General features: G+C 45.9%; 1 protein-coding gene across 5 annotated transcripts in view; it reads right to left on the bottom strand.

The window, feature by feature from the left end:
• Positions 1–18,786, bottom strand: part of SLC8A1 (solute carrier family 8 member A1) — a 336,414-nt gene that overhangs the window by 58,096 nt on the left and 259,532 nt on the right. For 3 of the 5 annotated variants that reach the window (XM_073339984.1, XM_073339983.1, XM_073339986.1), the window contains exon 3: positions 3,353–3,459. In XM_073339984.1, coding sequence (XP_073196085.1) covers positions 3,353–3,459 — 107 coding nt within the window. Of the gene's footprint in view, positions 1–2,520; positions 2,625–3,352; positions 3,460–18,786 lie in introns of all 5 variants that reach the window. The other 2 variants (XM_073339985.1, XM_073339987.1) reach the window with 1 other exon arrangement.

Below are 18,786 nucleotides of genomic sequence, written 5' to 3'. Positions count from 1 at the left end.
AATTATTTTTTTAAAAATCAGACAGCTACCAGTGAATATACATTTCCTATTCATTTGTTTTTCTGTAATAGGGGGTATTTTTTTCTTGCCTACGGGGGAAAAGGAACTAAAATAAATAGTATGTGTTTCAGACTAAATGCACTAACATTTGATATACATGAAGTCATCTTAGACCTCGATCCAACAAAGCACTTAAGCATGTATGAAACTAAGCCTGTGAACAGCCCCCTTGGGACTACTCACATGTGACACACATGGCCCTGACCCACACTTGTGCTGAAGCCCATCTCTATCCAGGACAGCACTTAAGGACACCCTTAACTTTAAGCACATGCTTAAATGCTGTCTTGAACAGGGATGCTTTCCTGAATCAGGGCCATGCTTACATGCTTTGCTGGATCAGGGGGTAGTCAGCAAATGAATGGATTTAGTCTATAAGAAGGGAAGCCTATTTATTTCTTTGGGGTGAAATGCCACAAGGTGTGGGGAGCCCAAGCAATGCCCTCTGCACCACTGCTGTCCTGCACTGTTGTTGGGAGCAGGGCACAGGGTAGATGTGCTGGATGAAAGGACCCAGCATGCCCCATGCGATGTAGAGGTGGACTTCACGGTGGGACCTAACAGGCTAGCATGGAGGGGTCAATTAATGAGTGCCAAGGCTGGATGGGGGTGGGGGGAAGGGCTACGAGATCTATATTTATATTATCCCAAGTCTCCAACTTCACGCAGAGAGGGCACAGGGGAGCTAACGCCACTATTCCAGCTGCCCCTGTAAATTCCTATGGAGTGTTCTGCAAACACCAGCTTGCTAAGGCCCCCATGCAGCAAAGCAGATAACAATACGCCTAAGTCTTAGATTCAGAGATCTGCAGGTTAGAAGGGACCATTATGATCATCTAGTCTGATGTCCCATAAAGCGTGGCCAGAGAACCTTGCCCAATGCTTTCTGCCTTCTGTTTGAGCTATAGAATCTCTTTTGGAAAGACACCCAGCCTTGATTTAAAGACATCAAGTGACTCCATCCACCACATCCCTAGTAAATTGTTCCAAGAGTTAAGTACCCTCACTGTTAAAAATGTGCATTTTATTTCTAGTCTCATTTTGTCTAGCTTCAGCTTCCAGCCATGGGAGCTTGCTATGCGTTTTTCTGCTAGATTAAAGAATCATCTATTATGAGAAATCTCTTCTCCCTGTAGGTACTTGCAGACCATGATCAAGTCACCTCTTACCCGATCTGGTATAAACTAACCCTGGGACTCAAAAGTTAAGAATGTGCTCAGGTGCTTTGCTGATTCAGGGCCTAAATGTATGATAATAATAATAATAATATTATAATACAATCTGATGATTCTTAAGGAGCAGATATCTCCTAGAAATTAAACAGGGAACCAAAGAGACAAAATGTTGCTAACAATGTTTGGGTTGTTAAAAAAAAATGTTTTGTGTTGCAACTAATTATTCAGGATAATTATGTTATTGCTGTAATGTCCTTATTAGCCATCAATAATTCATGAAATGAGTTATATCCATTCATTTTAAGTTACCTTTTTAAGAAAAGAAACTGCTTAGAAAAATTAGCAGCCCTTTTCTTTTTATGAGTATGTTTGCAGTTGCTTTAGAGAAATGTTTTTATTTTGTGTGATGGAAACTGATTTCATCACTCTTATGAGGATTCAGCGGAATGTCCATGTCACTGTACTTTCAGTGCATTTTATCTATTTACTTCCAGATCCACTGGGTGAAATCCTGACTGCAGACGTCCTACTGGAATTATCTGATTTTGACCTACCTTCAGATCTCATTGTATTCTCATTACCAGTGTAAAAAAGCTAAAAATATTGTGTTAAGAATGTGATTTTTATTTAAACAGAGGGTCTACTTTATCTCCTGCTAAAAATGATGCAGTATCCTTTTTTAATTAAAAAAAGAGACTGTTTTCTCCTAGATTAAAAGGATATTTATATACGCAATTTCAGTGCTGTATATTTTAAATACACAACTGAAATGTCTTTATTTGTGATACTATTGCAATAGCAATTGACAGTTTAGGATTTGCACTTTGTCTTCCCCCATTGCATGTGGTGGAATCTCAGACCCACTCTGGTGTTTGTGATCACTTTGTGGGGGCTAGACGCTGCTATAAACTCCTGGTTGACAGCACCTCAACAGTGTGTGTGAGCTTGTCCCTCCCTAGCTAGCGTGGAGAGGATATGAACCCCTAGTGATTTATTCACTGGATTGTTTTCATTTACTGCCTCACAAGTGGGAGCAGTTCACAGATGAACACTTGACAAAAAAAGTCAGTTTGTATTTAGTGCCAACCCTGCTTCAGTGGGAGCTAGCCAGTGGGACCAGAGTGACACCCGCCAAACAATAAAAAAGAAAAAGTTGCTAAGCTTGAGAGGAGATATGGCAAAATATTTGGAAGCCAAGTGCGAGGAGAGAGCAAGTGTGAGAGTAGGGAGACAGAGAGAGCAGACTACAATTTCTCGAGAGTTTGTCTGGGTTTTACTCTCACACCTTTCATTCCTCTTCGTAGCCATATTGGTTCCTCAAGCACAAGGTAGAAACTGCACTCTTTCTCATACTCCTCACGGTCAAGTATTTTAAGGGTAATGAATTTCCTGTGGGAACACAAGACAAAGGCAAAACAAATGGTTGGCGTCACACACTCATGCTTTAAGTTCAACCAGGCGAGATGGTTACCGAGATGATACGAAGAGAGGAGCACATCTGCCTCAGTTACTTATGTAAAAGAGCAGAAAGTCCATCGCTGCACCTAGGCTGTTTCATTCTGAAAAAGGAGCCACTCCACAAATTTAACTCTGAAATGAAGTAGATAGGTTTACGTTGTGGGGAGCTATTGTTCATGTAGCACATAAGTGTTACATGGAAAAGGAAATCCAAACGCCAGAGGGTTTGGTTGCTTTGTTTGCAGTCAATCTGCATCTGGATTTTATTCATAGCTCTGTGCCAAGTATCTGAGCCCTAACAGGAGGTGGACTGGTTTTGCATTTAAGTAACAGCAGCACCCCAGCAACTTATGAAAGGCCAGATCCTTGACTGGTGTAAGCCGTCATCGCTCCATTGAAGTCAATGGAGCTATGCTGATCTACGCCAGTTGATGATCAGGCCCATAATGTCTGAATTTAAGTATGGAAAACTGAAATTGGAGTCCAAAGTGCAAACATAAAGGTTCTCAGCTCCAGGCCCTAGTGACTTGACTCCTGCTCTTTGACATAGATAGAGGAAGGCATGTTTTAGATTGCATGTATTGGAAAGTGCCAGGCATCCATGAGTGATCAGGACAGGTGCACGCAGGCTGAGCTCAGCCTCAGAGCAGATCCCCCACCTTTCTTCTCACTCATCTCCACCAGACGGGGCTCCCCAATCTCAAGGTAGAAGGTCTTGTTTTTCTCATACTCCTCATCATCAATTATTTTGACTGATATCGTTTTGCTGAAACAGAGAAGAATAGAGATTCAAGAGTAAGGGGGGAAAGGGAGAGTAAAGAAAAGGAGAAACAGGAGGGAGGACGGAAACATCAAAAGGAAGTTAGTTTGGGTAAAGACTCATCAAGTAATTATCTCAGGAGGCAGCCACACAGCATCCCACAGCATTCTACAATAAGGCTCAGGAATAACACTGAAATGCATCCTGGGAACTACGGGGCTGAGGTCACATCTGGGATAAGTAGGGGCAAACTCCATGGGCTGGTATGGAATTAACTCCACTGGCCCTATGACTGCATTTGGTCTGTGTTCTTCACATGCTGCACCTCTGGATCTTCATGATATGTGAAATATACGTGGCCGTTGCCACAGTAACCCTCCCTGGGGAATGGAGGAGATTGCCCCCGAGCCATGTCCCCAAGGAGGAAGAGAGGTGAAGCATATGGAATCCCGCACAAGGATGCCAGGGTCCCTTTCTCACTGATTAATAGGGTCTCGAGTTAATCTGCCCCAGTCAAAGCCAAGAAAAGTGGAGAATGAGCAGCAGGCTCATCAGAGTGTGAGACAGAAAAGCAGAAGGCCTGAGAAGATGGAAGGGACCTTTCATCTGAAAGCCCTGCTCTGGGCTCTGTATAGAATGTGTGTGCACATACACACGTTCACACATGCAGTACTAATGTCTCAGTCACCTCCAGGGTGTCTACATTGTCATGGAATTGAAACGCCTGGTAGGACAGAGGCCCCGAGGTCCCAACCTTTCCTCCTTCCATGGACCCTAAATCCAATGGGGAGTGCTGGCTGGGGCTGCTTGGCCTTCACTCTGATGGGCCAGTTTGGACATGTGCTCACTCACATCTGGAATTCACACAGGACAGAGGTATTTCCACAGAGAGTGACCAGTCTATGGCCCTTTAAAAATCAGCACAGTTCCCAGCCTCACATTCCCCTGAGAGCCTGCCTCATTAGTCCACCCATCCTGTTGTGGGCCTGGCCAGTGTCACCAGGAGATCTGGTGGGCACTTTGGTCTCTGGCTCTTGCTGGATCATTGTGATCATCGCTGTGCACAAGTTTGGGTTGAGTGCTGAAATCTTCACTCAGTAGAAATGGCTGCCAAAGACAATGGGAGCTTTGCTTAAGTAAACACGGAGTAAAAACTGAGAGCCCCATGCTGCTCCCTCCAGGGCCCCATTCTCCTCACTCCAAGCCCTGCAGAAGGAGAGGCGTTTCATCTCTGCAGTCTGCCCCCTGATCCCCTCAAGCCTGTGGGCTCCAGGGGGTCCCACTCTCCAGAGCTGGGAGGGATCGCTGAGGAGAAGGAAGCTGTTTGGGCCCCCACCTGTGGGGAACATGTGAGGCTTGCATTAGTTTGCACTTTGTACCCCTCTCTCTGTGTGGGAGATCCCCATCCCTTTACGGAATAGTCTGCGATAGCCCTGGTACTGTAGCTCTACAGCGATCAGGAAGAACCAAAACCTCTCCTCAACTGCAGATCCCAGCAGATCTGAAGGGATCTGAGGTCAAGGACATGATACTCAGGTTTATCCTCCGGGAGCAAACCGTGCCCTCCCGACAGAAAAGCTTGGAAGCAAGGTCCCCATCAGCTGAGGCTCGCAGAATTCTCTCTCGTAGGGAGGGAAGAGAATAGGCCCTAAATAAGGACGTTGGGATCTGGCCCAACGTGCATGGCCATGGTGGCCCTTGACACCAGACTCAGAACTGCCAGGATGCCACAGGCCAAGCTCCCCTTTGACATGTGAGCCCCGAATCTTCTGACCCCACACCCTCCCCTCAAATCCCACTCTTGGGAAAGGCTTGCTACCCTGACTCTCACAGTGAAAAGCCATTACTGAGAGAGACAACTGCAACCAACTACTCTTCACAGGAGTGAGGATCTGGTAAAATAACCTTTATAAAGAGCTAAAACCTGGTTGGCAGGCAAGGATCTCTTTTGGAGACGGGAGCCATTTACCTGTAAAACAGTCACTTAACCTACTTCCATCCTTTGTCTCTGCCTTTATGTACTTAATGCTTTGTGAAAATTCAGGTTTACCTGCATTAGGTTGGGCTATTACAGCCTCAGCTAACAGTTCTGCCACTGCTCTCCCATTATTTTTAAGTGGTGCATTTTGCTGTGGTTTCCATATTAGGTTGGTGTGTAATGCTCAGAGAGCTTGGGGCAGCCTAGGTCTCTTAGTAAGCATGGGACTCTGTGACCTCACTGCAAAAAGCCACAGGCTCCCGGCTGACATTTGAAACTTGAAACAAACAAACAAACCACTCACCCCCTTGAAGCTAACAGAGAATGCTTAAGCTAACCAGCCATACAAATGAAAATGGCAGCTTCTCACAGACACATGCATATGACAATGGTCAGTCATTCAAGTCTGATTTTAAAGATGTCTCTCTTGAAGCTAGTAGTTTATAGGTTTCCATATGATGCTTTCACACTCTGGGAATTCAAAGGAGATAGATTCTTTCTGAAAGCTAAGGCAGGAGGAAGTGGAGAAAGCATCAATGGTGGTAGGCTATTTTTTTTAAAACAATACATTTGTTTTTCAAACCAAAATGATTTTGATTATATTTTTGTCATGGGCCTTAATGTGGAAATTGACCTATACGTCCACATTCTTATCCAGACTAGCTACTTAAGACTGTTTCTCTGCTATTACTGAATTTGCTGTTCTAGCAACAGCATGAGTCTGAAGCCTTAGAACATGCACAGAGCACAGCTAGAGAACCAATAAACTAACATCAAAACCTGGCATCACCTTACTGGAGGCCTTGGCCACTTTCCAGAGTTTTGTTTTCTAATGCACCTAATACAGTGCAAAGTAGGTGACAGAGAAAGTTCACATGAAAAAACAATGGCTATGGAAAAGATTCATTAACACTGTCCTGGCAGAAGTCCCCCGATGGTGCTGTTACACACAGGCCTTTTTTGGAGTGTGTGGGCCTATAGCAAACCTGAAGAAATATTCTGCGGTTAGTTTTGTGTAGGGCTGGATTTACACCTTATGCGCCCTTAGGCACAGCATCTTCAGCGCACCCCCTGCCTTCAGCTGACCTTCGTGTTTTCCATAACAAATTAAACTTTTAACCCACTTTTAGGCACCCCTAGAATGCTGGTGCCTCTAGGCATGTGCCTACTGTGCTTACTGGCCTACTGGCACTGGTTTTGTGATGTTCATTTCTTTGGGGGGAGCTATGGCAAGCAGCGAAGGAGTCTGCTTTCTGTCTGAGTGTTTGTCTACACTACGAAGAGAGAGCTCTGACACTGCATCTCAGAGCCCACATCAGCTGAATTGGGCTCACAGGGCTTGCATTGCAGGGGTAAAAATAGCAGTGTAGACCTTCAGATGCAGGTTGGAGCCTGGGCGCTGAAATTCTGAGGGTGGGTTGAATCTCAGGGCCCAGGCTCCATCCTGAGCCGGAACGTGAGTCAGAACAAAATATGCAAATAAAGTAACAAAATAACTGTGTCATCACAGAGGTTCCTTATTTATTGTCTACATCCAGCCCCCTTAGTCCATTCCTAGTCCACTCCAGCTTCTTTCAAACTTTGTTGGCTAAACTAACTTTCCAACTGCTCTTCTTGTGTCCCCTCTACCTAGGTTTGTCTTCTCTTTGAAAGAAATCTTTTTTCTCATTCTTCATCTCTTATGTACTCTCCATAGGTAGACTGGTGCAGGTTAGAGCAGCCCTGAGGCTGCTCTAATGTATGTGAAGGGCTCAATTGGTCCCCCCAGCAGGTCCCAGGATGGAGGCACACAAAGGCAGCATAAAGCCACCCGTCAGGTCCAGTGGAACTTGGCTGGACCTGGGAATTGGAACCAAATCAGAGATCAGTTACATATTTTGGCTTTCTGCCCTTGTTTTAGACTTGAGTGCTCAGTACTGCAACCTAAAACTTTCTGTTAAGCTGACTGGCATTAGATGCCTTGCTTTTCATAACTTAGTACAACCACCACAAATTACTAAGCAGAACAACAGGTATGATTTCTTGCACTGTTTGATATAGTCAAAAGTCTATTAAGTTTGTCCTTCATGCTTATAATGACATCAATAACTGCGATAAGTGATGGCTGAAAAAACAAAACAAAAGAACTTTTTCCATGTATCATCATCGCTGAAATCGTTTTTATGCACAGACGAAACAGTTACCAAACATGGAGCAGATCTTGCTTTGCATTGATGTGGTAGGTGAAAATGTTTTAGATGAAAAAAAGAATGGAGGATATGCAAGAGTTCTTGGCAAAGCCATACAAAAAGCCCTGATGGACTTAACATAATGACAATTTCAAAATCATTAGTAAAGTAATCAATAATTTTCCTGACAGCACCCATTAAAATGCATACTGATTCCTCTCTGTCTGCATAAAAAGAAAAGGAGTACTTGTGGCACCTTAGAGACTAACCAATTTATTTGAGCTCAAATATTATGCTCAAATAAATTGGTTAGTCTCTAAGGTGCCACAAGTACTCCTTTTCTTTTTGCGAATACAGACTAACACGGCTGTTACTCTGAAACCTGTCTGCATAAAATCGCTCTTCTTAGGGAACATAATTTAAAAAGCCACACTTATCAATGTAAAGTGTAACATACAGGCTAGTGCAGGGAACCTCACTCTACACTTACAAATCACAGAGTAAGAAAAACATAAGACACCTGAGGACTTACAGTTTCCACTGATTTGGGGTTGTGAACACTCAGTACTTCTGAAAACCAGGCCCTTATTTGTCCATACAGTGCTCAGAAACTGTATATTCTCCATCGAACAGGTGCTTGTGCCCTGACCCTGCAAGCTGCTTCCTGCAGGCAGGCCTCTCTGCTTGAGCAGTATCCCACTGACATCACTGGAGGCTGGCTGCATGATCAGCGTCCCAGACACAGTCACAGCAGGTGTCAACAGGTGGCGCTGTTACACATAGTTTTCCCAAGTTCTTTTGTCAGAGAGCTTGAACGAATGGTCAGTCTTGGATAGCCATGTGACGCGCTGTTGCAAGTTTGTTATGTGAGATTCTAGGGAGAGGAGCCAGAAGGAGAGTTTGGTCTCAGATTAGAGTCAATTCTTGAGGCAAAGTTGTCCCTGGGAAGCAGGTGTTGGTGCTGAGGTGAGATCCCTGAAAGAAGGGCTTGCCCTGCATGCTTTTTGACTCTCTCTGTTCCAGGTACATGTGCAAATAAAACAAGTTACATTTAGAAGACAACCAGACTCAGCATCACGGATTTCTCCTCTACTGGGAGCCCAACCTACAAGGCCCCAGACGTCTGATACCGCTCACCAATGCAATGAAGAGGAAGCATGTAAGAGGTTGATTGAGGCCCTGTCTACACGGCGATTGCATTGGTGCATAAGCTTCCCTGCACACGAGTAAGATGGGGCATGCACTGGTGTGAAATAGAATGGTAGATTACCAAGGTTAGTGGAATTGCTTTGCAGTGAGTCTACAATAAGGGTTTACTATAACAACAGATTTACACTGGTGCCGATTTCTCCATGTCAAACAAGCCCTTGGGTCTATTGTCTCTTTTTTTAAAAAAACCCAAAAAGGCACATATTGCTGTTATACTATTTTCTTCGCTCAAAATATAAACTATGTAGGGAGACTGTGTGGCTCAGTCGTTAGAGCCAGATACTGGGGGTAGGACACCTAGATTAGGCTCTGAAAGTGACTTGGTTTGTGAAAAGAGCAGTGTGAATTTTTTATTCTAGGGCAGGCCATGGGATATTCCAATCTAAGGCTTCCTCAATCCCTCCTATTGAAGCTGTCCTACTTAGTCTGAGCTATTCATTGGGGAAGGGGCTTCAACTTGGGTCTCCCACATCTGAGGTGAATATCCTAACCACCAGGCTATAGAGCAGAGGTGAGCAAACTACAGTCCATCCTGCCCGGCCTCTGAGCTCCCCGCTGGGGAGGCTTGCCCCCAGCCCCTCCCCCGCTGTTCTCCCTCCCCCGCAGCCACCCTGCCATGCGGGCAGAGCTCTGGCCCACTGCTCCTGTCGGGCAGCGCGGTGGCGTGACTGGCTCTAGCATGGTAAGGAGGCGCGGAGCGGGGGGCTTGGATAAGGGGCAGGGGGTCCCCAGGGGCGGTCAGGAAACAGGGGGCAGGGGGAGTTGGATAGGGGGTGGGGTCCTGGGGGGCGGTTAGGGGCCGGGTCCCGGGAGGAGGAGGTCAGGGCATAAGGAGTGTTGCATTGGTGGGCAGTCAGGGGGTGGGACGTGGGAGGGGCAGATAGAGGGCAGGCTGTTTGGGGAGGCACAGCCTTCCCTACCCGGCCCGCCATACAGTTGCGCAACCCCGATGTGGCCCTTGGGCCAAAAAGTTTGCCCATCCCGGCTATAGAGTCATTTGCCCCCTGACTAACCACTGTCATGAATGACTATGAATTGTTACTATAGATGACAATGGATAATCACTGGGCCAAAGAAAGGGAGAACAGGAATGACTCTATAGCAGGGGTCGGCAACCTTTCAGAAGTGGTGTGCTGAGTCTTCATTTATTCACTCTAATTTAAGGCTTCACGTGCCAGTCATACATTTTAATGTTTTTAGAAGGTCTCTTTCTATAAGTCTATAATATATAACTAAACTATTGTTTTATGTAAAGTAAATAAGGTTTTAAAAACGTATAAGAAGCTTCATTTAAAATTTAATTAAAATGCAGAGCCCCCTGGACTGGTGGCCAGGACCCGGGCAGCATAAGGCCACTGACAATCAGCTCGCGTGCCGCCTTCGCCATGCGTGCCAGAGGTTGCCGACCCCTGATCTAGAGTCTAGTCCTCTTTTGCTTTACTCAAAATGCCTGAAAAATTTAATTCACTGAAAATTTTTGAAAAAAAAGTAGGTTTTGGTTTGTCCCAAAACAAACATTCTTATTTTTCAGAATTGCCAGAGAACCAAAAAATCCATTATTCATCCAGCTCTATTTCTGGTGCTGGAAAAGTCACTTAACCTTCCCTGTGCCTTGGCTTTAAAATGGACCCATTTATATAAAATGTTTTGAGATCCTCTGATGAAAGATTAATAAATTCCAAGGCCAGAAGGGACCATTGTGATCAACTAGTGTAGCGGATCTCAAACTGTGGTCATGACCCCAAAGTGGGTCGTGACCCCATGTTAATGGAATTGCCAGGACTGGCTTAGACTTGCTGGGGCCTGGGGCTGAAGCTGAACACTGAGCACCACTGCCCAGGGCCGAAACCTGAGGACTTTAGGTGTTGGGACTCAGATTAGAGGCCCCTGCTTGGGACTGAAGCCCTTGGGCTTCGGCTTTTGGTCTCTCCCCACTGCTTACCTGGGGCTTGGGCTGGCTCAGGCTTTGGTCCCCCCTCCTGGGCTCATGTAGTAATTTTTATTGTCAAAAGGGGGTCGCGATGCAATGAAGTTTGAGAAGCCCTGATTTAGTCTGACCTGCTGTACAGCACAGGCCAGAGAACTGCCCCACAATAATTCCTACATCAGATCTGTTAGAAAAAGTATCTTATCTTGATTTAAAAATTGTCAGTGATGGAGAATCCACCACGACCCTTGGTAAATTGTTCCAATGGTTAAAGATTCTCACCATTAAAAATGTACGCCTTATTTCCAATCTGAATTTGTCTAGCTTCAACTTCCAGCCATTGGATCATGTTATACCTTTCTCTGCTAGATGCTCTATCAGTGAAAAGAACTAATATCACAACCATGCAGTGAGGTTTGCATAATGGTTAATTCCACAAGTTCATTCATCAGTTTTAAATCAGACTCTCTGTTACTGGTGGCTCAGAGATCCCTTCAACTTATTACATAATATCACTTATTTAAAATGAAAGTGAAATAGACAATGTGCATCATTCAAGTAAAATATAACCATGGTAGAAAAAGTATGCAATGTATAACATTTTCTAATCAACAGAGCTAACACCAAAGGCATGGGGTGGAAGTATGTCTCCTGGCAACTGTGGACTGTTAATTAGAATCAGAATGAGGAAGTTAAAAGTAATATTTCTAACTTTGCAATATTTTTTCCAAACATTTCTTCAGGGGGAAAAATATCTTTTCTAAGCTTTAAAAATGAGCTTCCAAAAAGACATAGTATTAATTTTTCTTCTAGGTAGAAGACCATGCCCAGTGTACCCCGCTGCCTAGAATTAATCAACAGCCCATACCCAATTCATCTTCCATTCAATTCTTGGGGAATGCTATTTGTCAGCCCTGAAAATGCCTCCTCTAAAAAGCAGTGTATGGGGAATAAACAAACAGCTAGGCCCAGATCTTCAGCTGGTGTAAACTGGCTTCGCTCCACTGAAGTCAATGGAGCTATGCTGATTTACACTAGCTAAGGACCTGACCCTCCGCCAGTAGGCGAGATATTCCCCTTTTAGCAGTATTCCCCATTCTAAGTACAGAGTACAATGGTTTGGACTGACAATGTGGTATCAGTGGTAAAATAGTAAGAGAAAATGGTTATCCTACACCAGTGCTAGTTTTGTAATGAAAGAGGTGCTGGGGCTCAAAAAGTCATTTTTTTACATTCAGAACGGATGCAGCAAGTGCAGAGATGCTGGCGCTATGAACTGCCAAACCTACAGCTATTGCGGCTCAGCCCTGGCAAGCCCTGGCACAAATTAATCACTGCATTACATCCAGTGTGGAAATGACATCTCCTGGGAAGCCAGTGCCATGGTGCTGCAGTAATTCTTAATACAAGACAATCTGGAGCATAAAGAGGAGGCTTAAGAATAATTCCTTGGTATGCAGAACAACACATAAGCACTGCACAGAACATACCATGGTCTCTTAAATGGCCCTGGTTTCTGCTAGCAAGTTAAACAACTTATTAACAATCTGACAGCAGGGCCATCCCTAGCTATTCTGGGGCCCTACACAGGCCCCAGGCCTCTGCGGGGGGGACGCGGGCTGGCTTGGGAAGCAGGGGGGAACCACCCCCCAGCACTCACTGGCGGGTTGGGGGCAGGTCGCTGCACTTCCCGCCGCCGGTGAGTGCAGGCCCGACCCCTGCTGCAGTCCCCAGGGGAGTGGAAGCGGGCAGGGGCCAAGGGGAAGAGGTGGAGCAGAGGCTGGAGCAGCATGCATTTGGTGCTCCAAATTTCCTATTGCCCTACACAGCTGCATACTTTGCATATGGGTAAGGAGGGCCCTGTCTGGCAGTAAGTTAGACACTGCAAAAATTCTAACACCTTTTTAGACTGCACATTATTGAGTCATGATTGAATTATAGAGAGAAAGCAGTCCAAAGCAGTGCACCTTATTCCATTAGTACTTTAAGTTGAAAGCAGTAAAAACAATTTGTCTCCTTCCCCTGCAGCCCTCTGGCATGCTGCAGAGTGGATGGAGACACTCCTTCACTTAAATGCAGAAGTGCAGTTAAGCACGTGTGAGCAAAAGCAATTGACTGAACATGGGCAAAGACGGGGAGGGGCTACACTGACTCATTTCACTCCATAGGTAGTGATTTGTACTCTTAAATAAATGTGTGCTGGGTGTTTAACACAGCCAGTGGTGACACCTAGAACAGCTCTAGCTAAGAGATACTGCTGCAGCCTGTTGCAATGGGATGGAAATGGCCATGACCATCTCACAATAGCCTTAACAACACTACTATACACAGTGTGGCAGGAATCTCCTAGGGGAAAATCAGCTTATTAAAGCCAGGTGGGGAGCTGAGAGCCACGATAGCTGTATGGCAGAAACAGTGGTTGCCGGAAGTCTTCGTGTTCCTAATAGAAATTTGTACCAGCTGTGTGTTGCACATCCAACGGTGCCGAAGTATTCCACGAAGAAGGTAGGGTCTTACTCCAAAGTGGACACTTTTGACTCCTGCCATCCCTCATCTGGCTGACGCTACAATTGTGCCAGTTAGTCCAATCCTGGATATAAAACAGCTGATGTGCAACAGGTAACAGAGGCGAAGCTGCTAGGGTAATGGATGAACGGGTTTGCCAACGAAAAGGGCACAAAGCAAATATTCATGAGTCAGCACATCAGCAGGGCATTCTATGCAGGATGCATCTTCCAGTCCTTATACCTCCCTCTCTAAGTCAAGTTCACACGGCACAGGTATGATCTGGCACTTCTAAAGCGCTGTAAAACCCTGGTAAAATGTACCCATATCTCCTCCCATCAATGTGAAAAGCTCCACAAAGACTCTCCAAACCTGAAGGATTCCAGCTTTTCCCTAGACCAGCCAAACAAAATGTTTACACAAAGAAGAGACCTGTATTGCCAACTCAAACCTTCAAAAATCATGAGTCAGGCTCCCAAAATCATGAGAGGAGATTAAAAAATCATAATAATACAAGTTGTGCTATTTTTATTTGCTTTCTGGTTTCAGAGCCTTTGGGGTGCACTCTGGTCACATTTTCCAGCTTTCCTCCATAAGCACGAAACTTGCATTTATTTTTTAAAAAGTAAGCAGACGTTCTCCCCTTGAGGAGCTGGGGCTTTAAGAAAGACACCAAATTTAATGAGATTTGTCAGCGCAGACACTCTCAAATGCTGAAATATTTTCCTCATCTCCTGGGAAAGCTCTCCCTGCTGAGTGGCTAAACAGTGAGAGGAGTTTGATAACAATGCTCAAACATCACATCCCTACACCGCTTTGTCCCAAATGTTGCATCTGCCCTATAGATTCTGATGTGTGTGACTGCACGGCACATATGTCTGTGCCTGTCCCAGGGACCCTATTGCATGTGGGTCTAAATGACAGCAACACTGATCTGTGTTCAGATCACTTTTATAGCTTGATCTGCTACAGTTCATTGCTTCCACAGTCCATTCATGCAAGACTCAGAAACCTGTGTCTGAATGAAGCAGCACTGTGTGCCTGGACTCCCATTTGGCATGTCTTTTTATCCCTCTTGGAAGCAATGTTATTGTGTCAGGGTTTTCTCAGGCACTCTTGTACTTGGGGTCCGTTTGCGTTTGGCACCCCCCATACCATCAGAAGTGCAATGGCTGAGTGCTTATGGGCCTCACCTATAACTCTTAAGGTCATGGGTTTGCAACTCTCTCAATCTCACACTGAAAGGTCACCTCCAGTTCACCCTGCTGCAAAGTGGGCACCTGATCCCTTGGGTTGGGGCAGTCACAGGTGATTGATTGGATGCAAGGATACTGGCCACATCACTCCCTTGTGTGCTTCTAGCTATGAAACTGAGGTGCCTTAACTGTGTCAGCCTGATGAGCCCCTAGCTTGAGGGAGCTTTCACTTTGCTACCTGCCTCCCTTTAATACGCTGCTGGTCCTTGGGTGGTTGTCAGCATGAATTCCCTTTGTGTTGTCTGAGCCCGATAGAGGATGTTGCTCAGAGAGAGAGAGTTACTGAGGCAAAGTGGGGAGCTGGAGAAATATTTTCTGGGAGGTGCAATTGTATTTTTCCTTGGGGGCTGCCACCATCCCAGGCACTCATTATACAATTTGAGGTTGGGGTTGAGAGGAAGGGGGCCATAGGGCACACAGCTGGCATTTCTGTCTGAGATGCAGTGATTTATATTTATACGCACTGTCACGGTTCAGGGCACCTTTCCGCGGTCCCTTGAGAGCACCCACCCTAGGCTTCTGGCTACTCAGCCATCACCTCTCTTGGGCAGAGACCCATGTCTCTCTCCCTCCTGACTGGGGTTTTTCCAGGCTCACAGTGTAAGCAGGGAACTGTGGAGTTCCTCAATAAGTCAGACTGCCTGAACAGGCCAGCATCTGTGCTTTGCTCTCTCTCTGAAGGCTATGAACAACGTACTTGACACAGTTATAAGATACCACACAGCCCTCTCTAAGCAACCACATTTATTCTTAAAGTGAAAGCATTATAGAGAAAACATATTACAAGCAATAGAAGTTCCTGTGTGTAGGCTGAAAGCTTACCAGAGGTCACCAATCAGTCTCACCAGGCCTCTGCAGGCCAAAGTCCTTCCCAGGAAGGATTGGGGCTCCCCTTGGACAGAAGGTTCTGTCCATTTGCTGGATCAGAAAGCAGACTGAGTCAGTTTAAACGCAGGCAATTTATCTAAGAGCCCTTTCTTTGTCTGTTGTTGCTGGAGAATCCAGTTTGAATCAGTATATGTGAGCCTTTCCAGGTGGTGCTGCACTCCCCCGTTGTGCCTCTGACAGTCCCCCCATACAGTACAAAAAGGATGGTGCACAATCAAATGTGGAACATGAAATAATCTGAAATATTAGAGAATAAGCATTCTAAGATGGCACAATATCATCAGTGAGCCAGACCAGCCATCAGAACTGGAGAACCTCCGCAGCAAAAGTCTATTCTTGACTTTGGTGGCTTTGAAGCAGGCCCATAAATAGATTTTTAGGGCTGGTTACAAAACCAACAAATCGGGGGGGGGGGGAGGGGGAATGGGAGGGGTTGTCTATTGAAACAAGGAAAGAAGCAAATTCCAGAGTAGAGGGCTCTTCAGTGAGCCCTGAGATAAAAGTCTAGGGATTGCAAGCCTATGAGTCCAAGCTGATCTCAACGGTCAGAAGCAATAAGGAGAGAATCCAGGGTACACAGGGCTTGCGGCTAGTGTGCAGACAGAGTAATATGCTTTACATTTGGCACATTTGTGGCTGCTGTGCAGCAGTGCAAGCAAAACAGGCAAGACCAACTCAGAGGTCCATTTGGAAACGTGGTACTAGAACATTTATATTCCTCCCTCACTGCTGTGACTCACTGAAATCACTGCGAAGTGGCATCCTGCAAGGAAAGGCTTGTCATTGATTGCCCACTACCAAATTGCTCTTTCCCCCAGACAAGATGGCAAATCAGAGCTTAGCCACTTGATTCTGAGACATCTGGCATGCAGCACAGTGCAGAAGTGCAATTGTGAGCTCTCAGTCTTGCAATCCAGCTGTTAACAGTAGCTTTCTGTCATAGAATATCAGGTTGGAAGGGACCTCAGGAGGTCATCTAGTCCAACCCCCTGCTCAAAGCAGGACCAATCCCCAATTAAATCATCCCAGCCAGGGCTTTGTCAAGCCTGACCTTAAAAACTTCTAAGGAAGGAGATTCTACCACCTCCCTAGGTAACGCATTCCAGTGTTTCACCACCCTCCTAGTGAAAAAGTTTTTCCTAATAGCCAACCTAAACCTCCCCCACTGCAACTTGAGACCATTACTCCTTGTCCTGTCATCTTCCACCACTGAGAATAGTCTAGAACCATACTCTTTGGAACCACCTCTCAGGTAGTTGAAAGCAGCTATCAAATCCCCCCTCATTCTTCTCTTCTGCAAACTAAACAATCCCAGTTCCCCCAGCCTCTCCTTGTAAGTCATGTGTTCCAGACCCCTAATCATTTTTGTTGCCCTTCGCTGGACTCTTTCCAATTTTTCCACATCCTTCTTGTAGTGTGGGGCCCAAAACTGGACACAGTACTCCAGATGAGGCCTCACCAATGTCGAATAGAGGGGAACGATCACATCCCTCAATCTGCTGGCTATGCCCCTACTCATACATCCCAAAATGCCATTGGCCTTCTTGGCAACAAGGGCACACTGTTGACTCATATCCAGCTTCTCGTCCACTGTCACCCCTAGGTCCTTTTCCGCAGAACTGCTGCCTAACCATTCGGTCCCTAGTCTGTAGTGGTGCATTGGATTCTTCCGTCCTAAATGCAGGACCCTTGTTGAACCTCATCAGATTTTCTTATCCTTGTTGAACCTCATCAGATTTCTTTCGGCCCAATCCTCCAATTTGTCTAGGTCCCTCTGTATCCTATCCCTACCTGCCACCATATCTACCACTCCTGCTAGTTTAGTACCACCTGCAAATTTGCTGAGAGTGCAATCCACACCATCCTCCAGATCATTTATGAAGATATTGAACAAAACCGGCCCCAGGACCGACCCTTGGAGCACTCCACTTGATACCGGCTGACATCTAGACATGGAGCCATTGATCACTACCCGTTGAGCCCGACAATCTAGCCAACTTTCTACCCACCTTATAGTGCATTCATCCAGCCCATACTTCTTTAACTTGATGACAAGAATACTGTGGGAGACCGTGTCAAAAGCTTTGCTAAAGTCGAGAAACAATACATCCACTGCTTTCCCTTCATCCATAGAACCAGTAATCTCATCATAGAAGGTGATTAGATTGTCAGGCATGATCTTCCCTTGGTGAATCCACGCTGACTGTTCCTGATCACTTTCCTCTCGTGTAAGTGCTTCAGGATTGATTGATTGATCGAGGACCTGCTCCATGATTTTTCGGGGACTGAGGTGAGGCTGACTGGCCTGTAGTTCCCATGATCCTCCTTCTTCCCTTTTTTAAAGATGGGCACTACATTAGCCTTTTTCCAGTCGTCCGGGACTTCCCCCGATCGCCATGAGTTTTCAAAGATAATGGCCAATGGCTTTGCAGTCACAGCCGTCAACTCCTTTAGCACTCTCAGATGCAACGCATCCGGCCCCATGGACTTGTGCACGTCCAGCTTTTCTAAATAGTCCCGAACCACTTCTTTCTCCACAGAGGGCTGGCCACCTACTCCCCATGCTGTGTTGCCCAGCGCAGCAGTCTGGGAGCTGACCTTGTTTGTGAAGACAGAGGCAAAAAAAGCATTGCGTACATTAGCAATTTTCCACATCCTCTGTCACTAGGTTGCCTCCCTCATTCAGTAAGGGGCCCACACTTTCCTTGGCTTTCTTCTTGTTGTCAACATACCTGAAGAAACCCTTCTTGTTACTCTTAACATCTCTTGCTAGCTGCAGCTCCAGGTGCGATTTGGCCCTCCTGATTTCATTCCTACATGCCCGAGCAATATGTTTATACTCTTCCCTGGTCATTTGTCCAATCTTCCACTTCTTGTAAGCTTCTTTTTTATGTTTAAGATCCGCAAGGATTTCACTATTAAGTCAAGCTGGTCGCCTACCATATTTACTGTTCTTTTGACACATTGGGATGGTTTGTCCCTGTAACCTCAATAGGGATTCCTTGAAATAGAGCCAGCTCTCCTGGACTCCTTTCCCCCTCATGTTATTCGCCCAGGGGATCCTACCCATCAGTTCCCTGAGGGAGTCGAAGTCTGCTTTCCTGAGGTCAGGGTCCGTATTCTGCTGCTTACCTTCCTTCGCTGTGTCAGGATCCTGAACTCGACCAACTCATGGTCACTGCCTCCGAGATTCCCATCCACTTTTGCTTCCCCTACTAATTCTCCCCAGTTTGTGAGCAGCAGGTCAAGAAAAGCTCTCCCCCTAGTTGGCTCCTCCAGCACTTGCACCAGGAAATTGTCCTCTACATTTTCCAAAAACTTCCTGGATTGTCTGTGCACCGCTGTATTGCTCTCCCAGCAGATATCAGGGTGATTAAAGTCGCCCATGAGAACCAGGGCGTG

The sequence above is a fragment of the Lepidochelys kempii genome, chromosome 3 (genome assembly GCF_965140265.1).
Source record: "Lepidochelys kempii isolate rLepKem1 chromosome 3, rLepKem1.hap2, whole genome shotgun sequence".
Classification (NCBI taxonomy): Eukaryota; Metazoa; Chordata; order Testudines; family Cheloniidae; genus Lepidochelys; species Lepidochelys kempii.
Note: the sequence above shows the minus strand (reverse complement) of the source record. Positions and strands in the feature narration are given on the sequence as shown.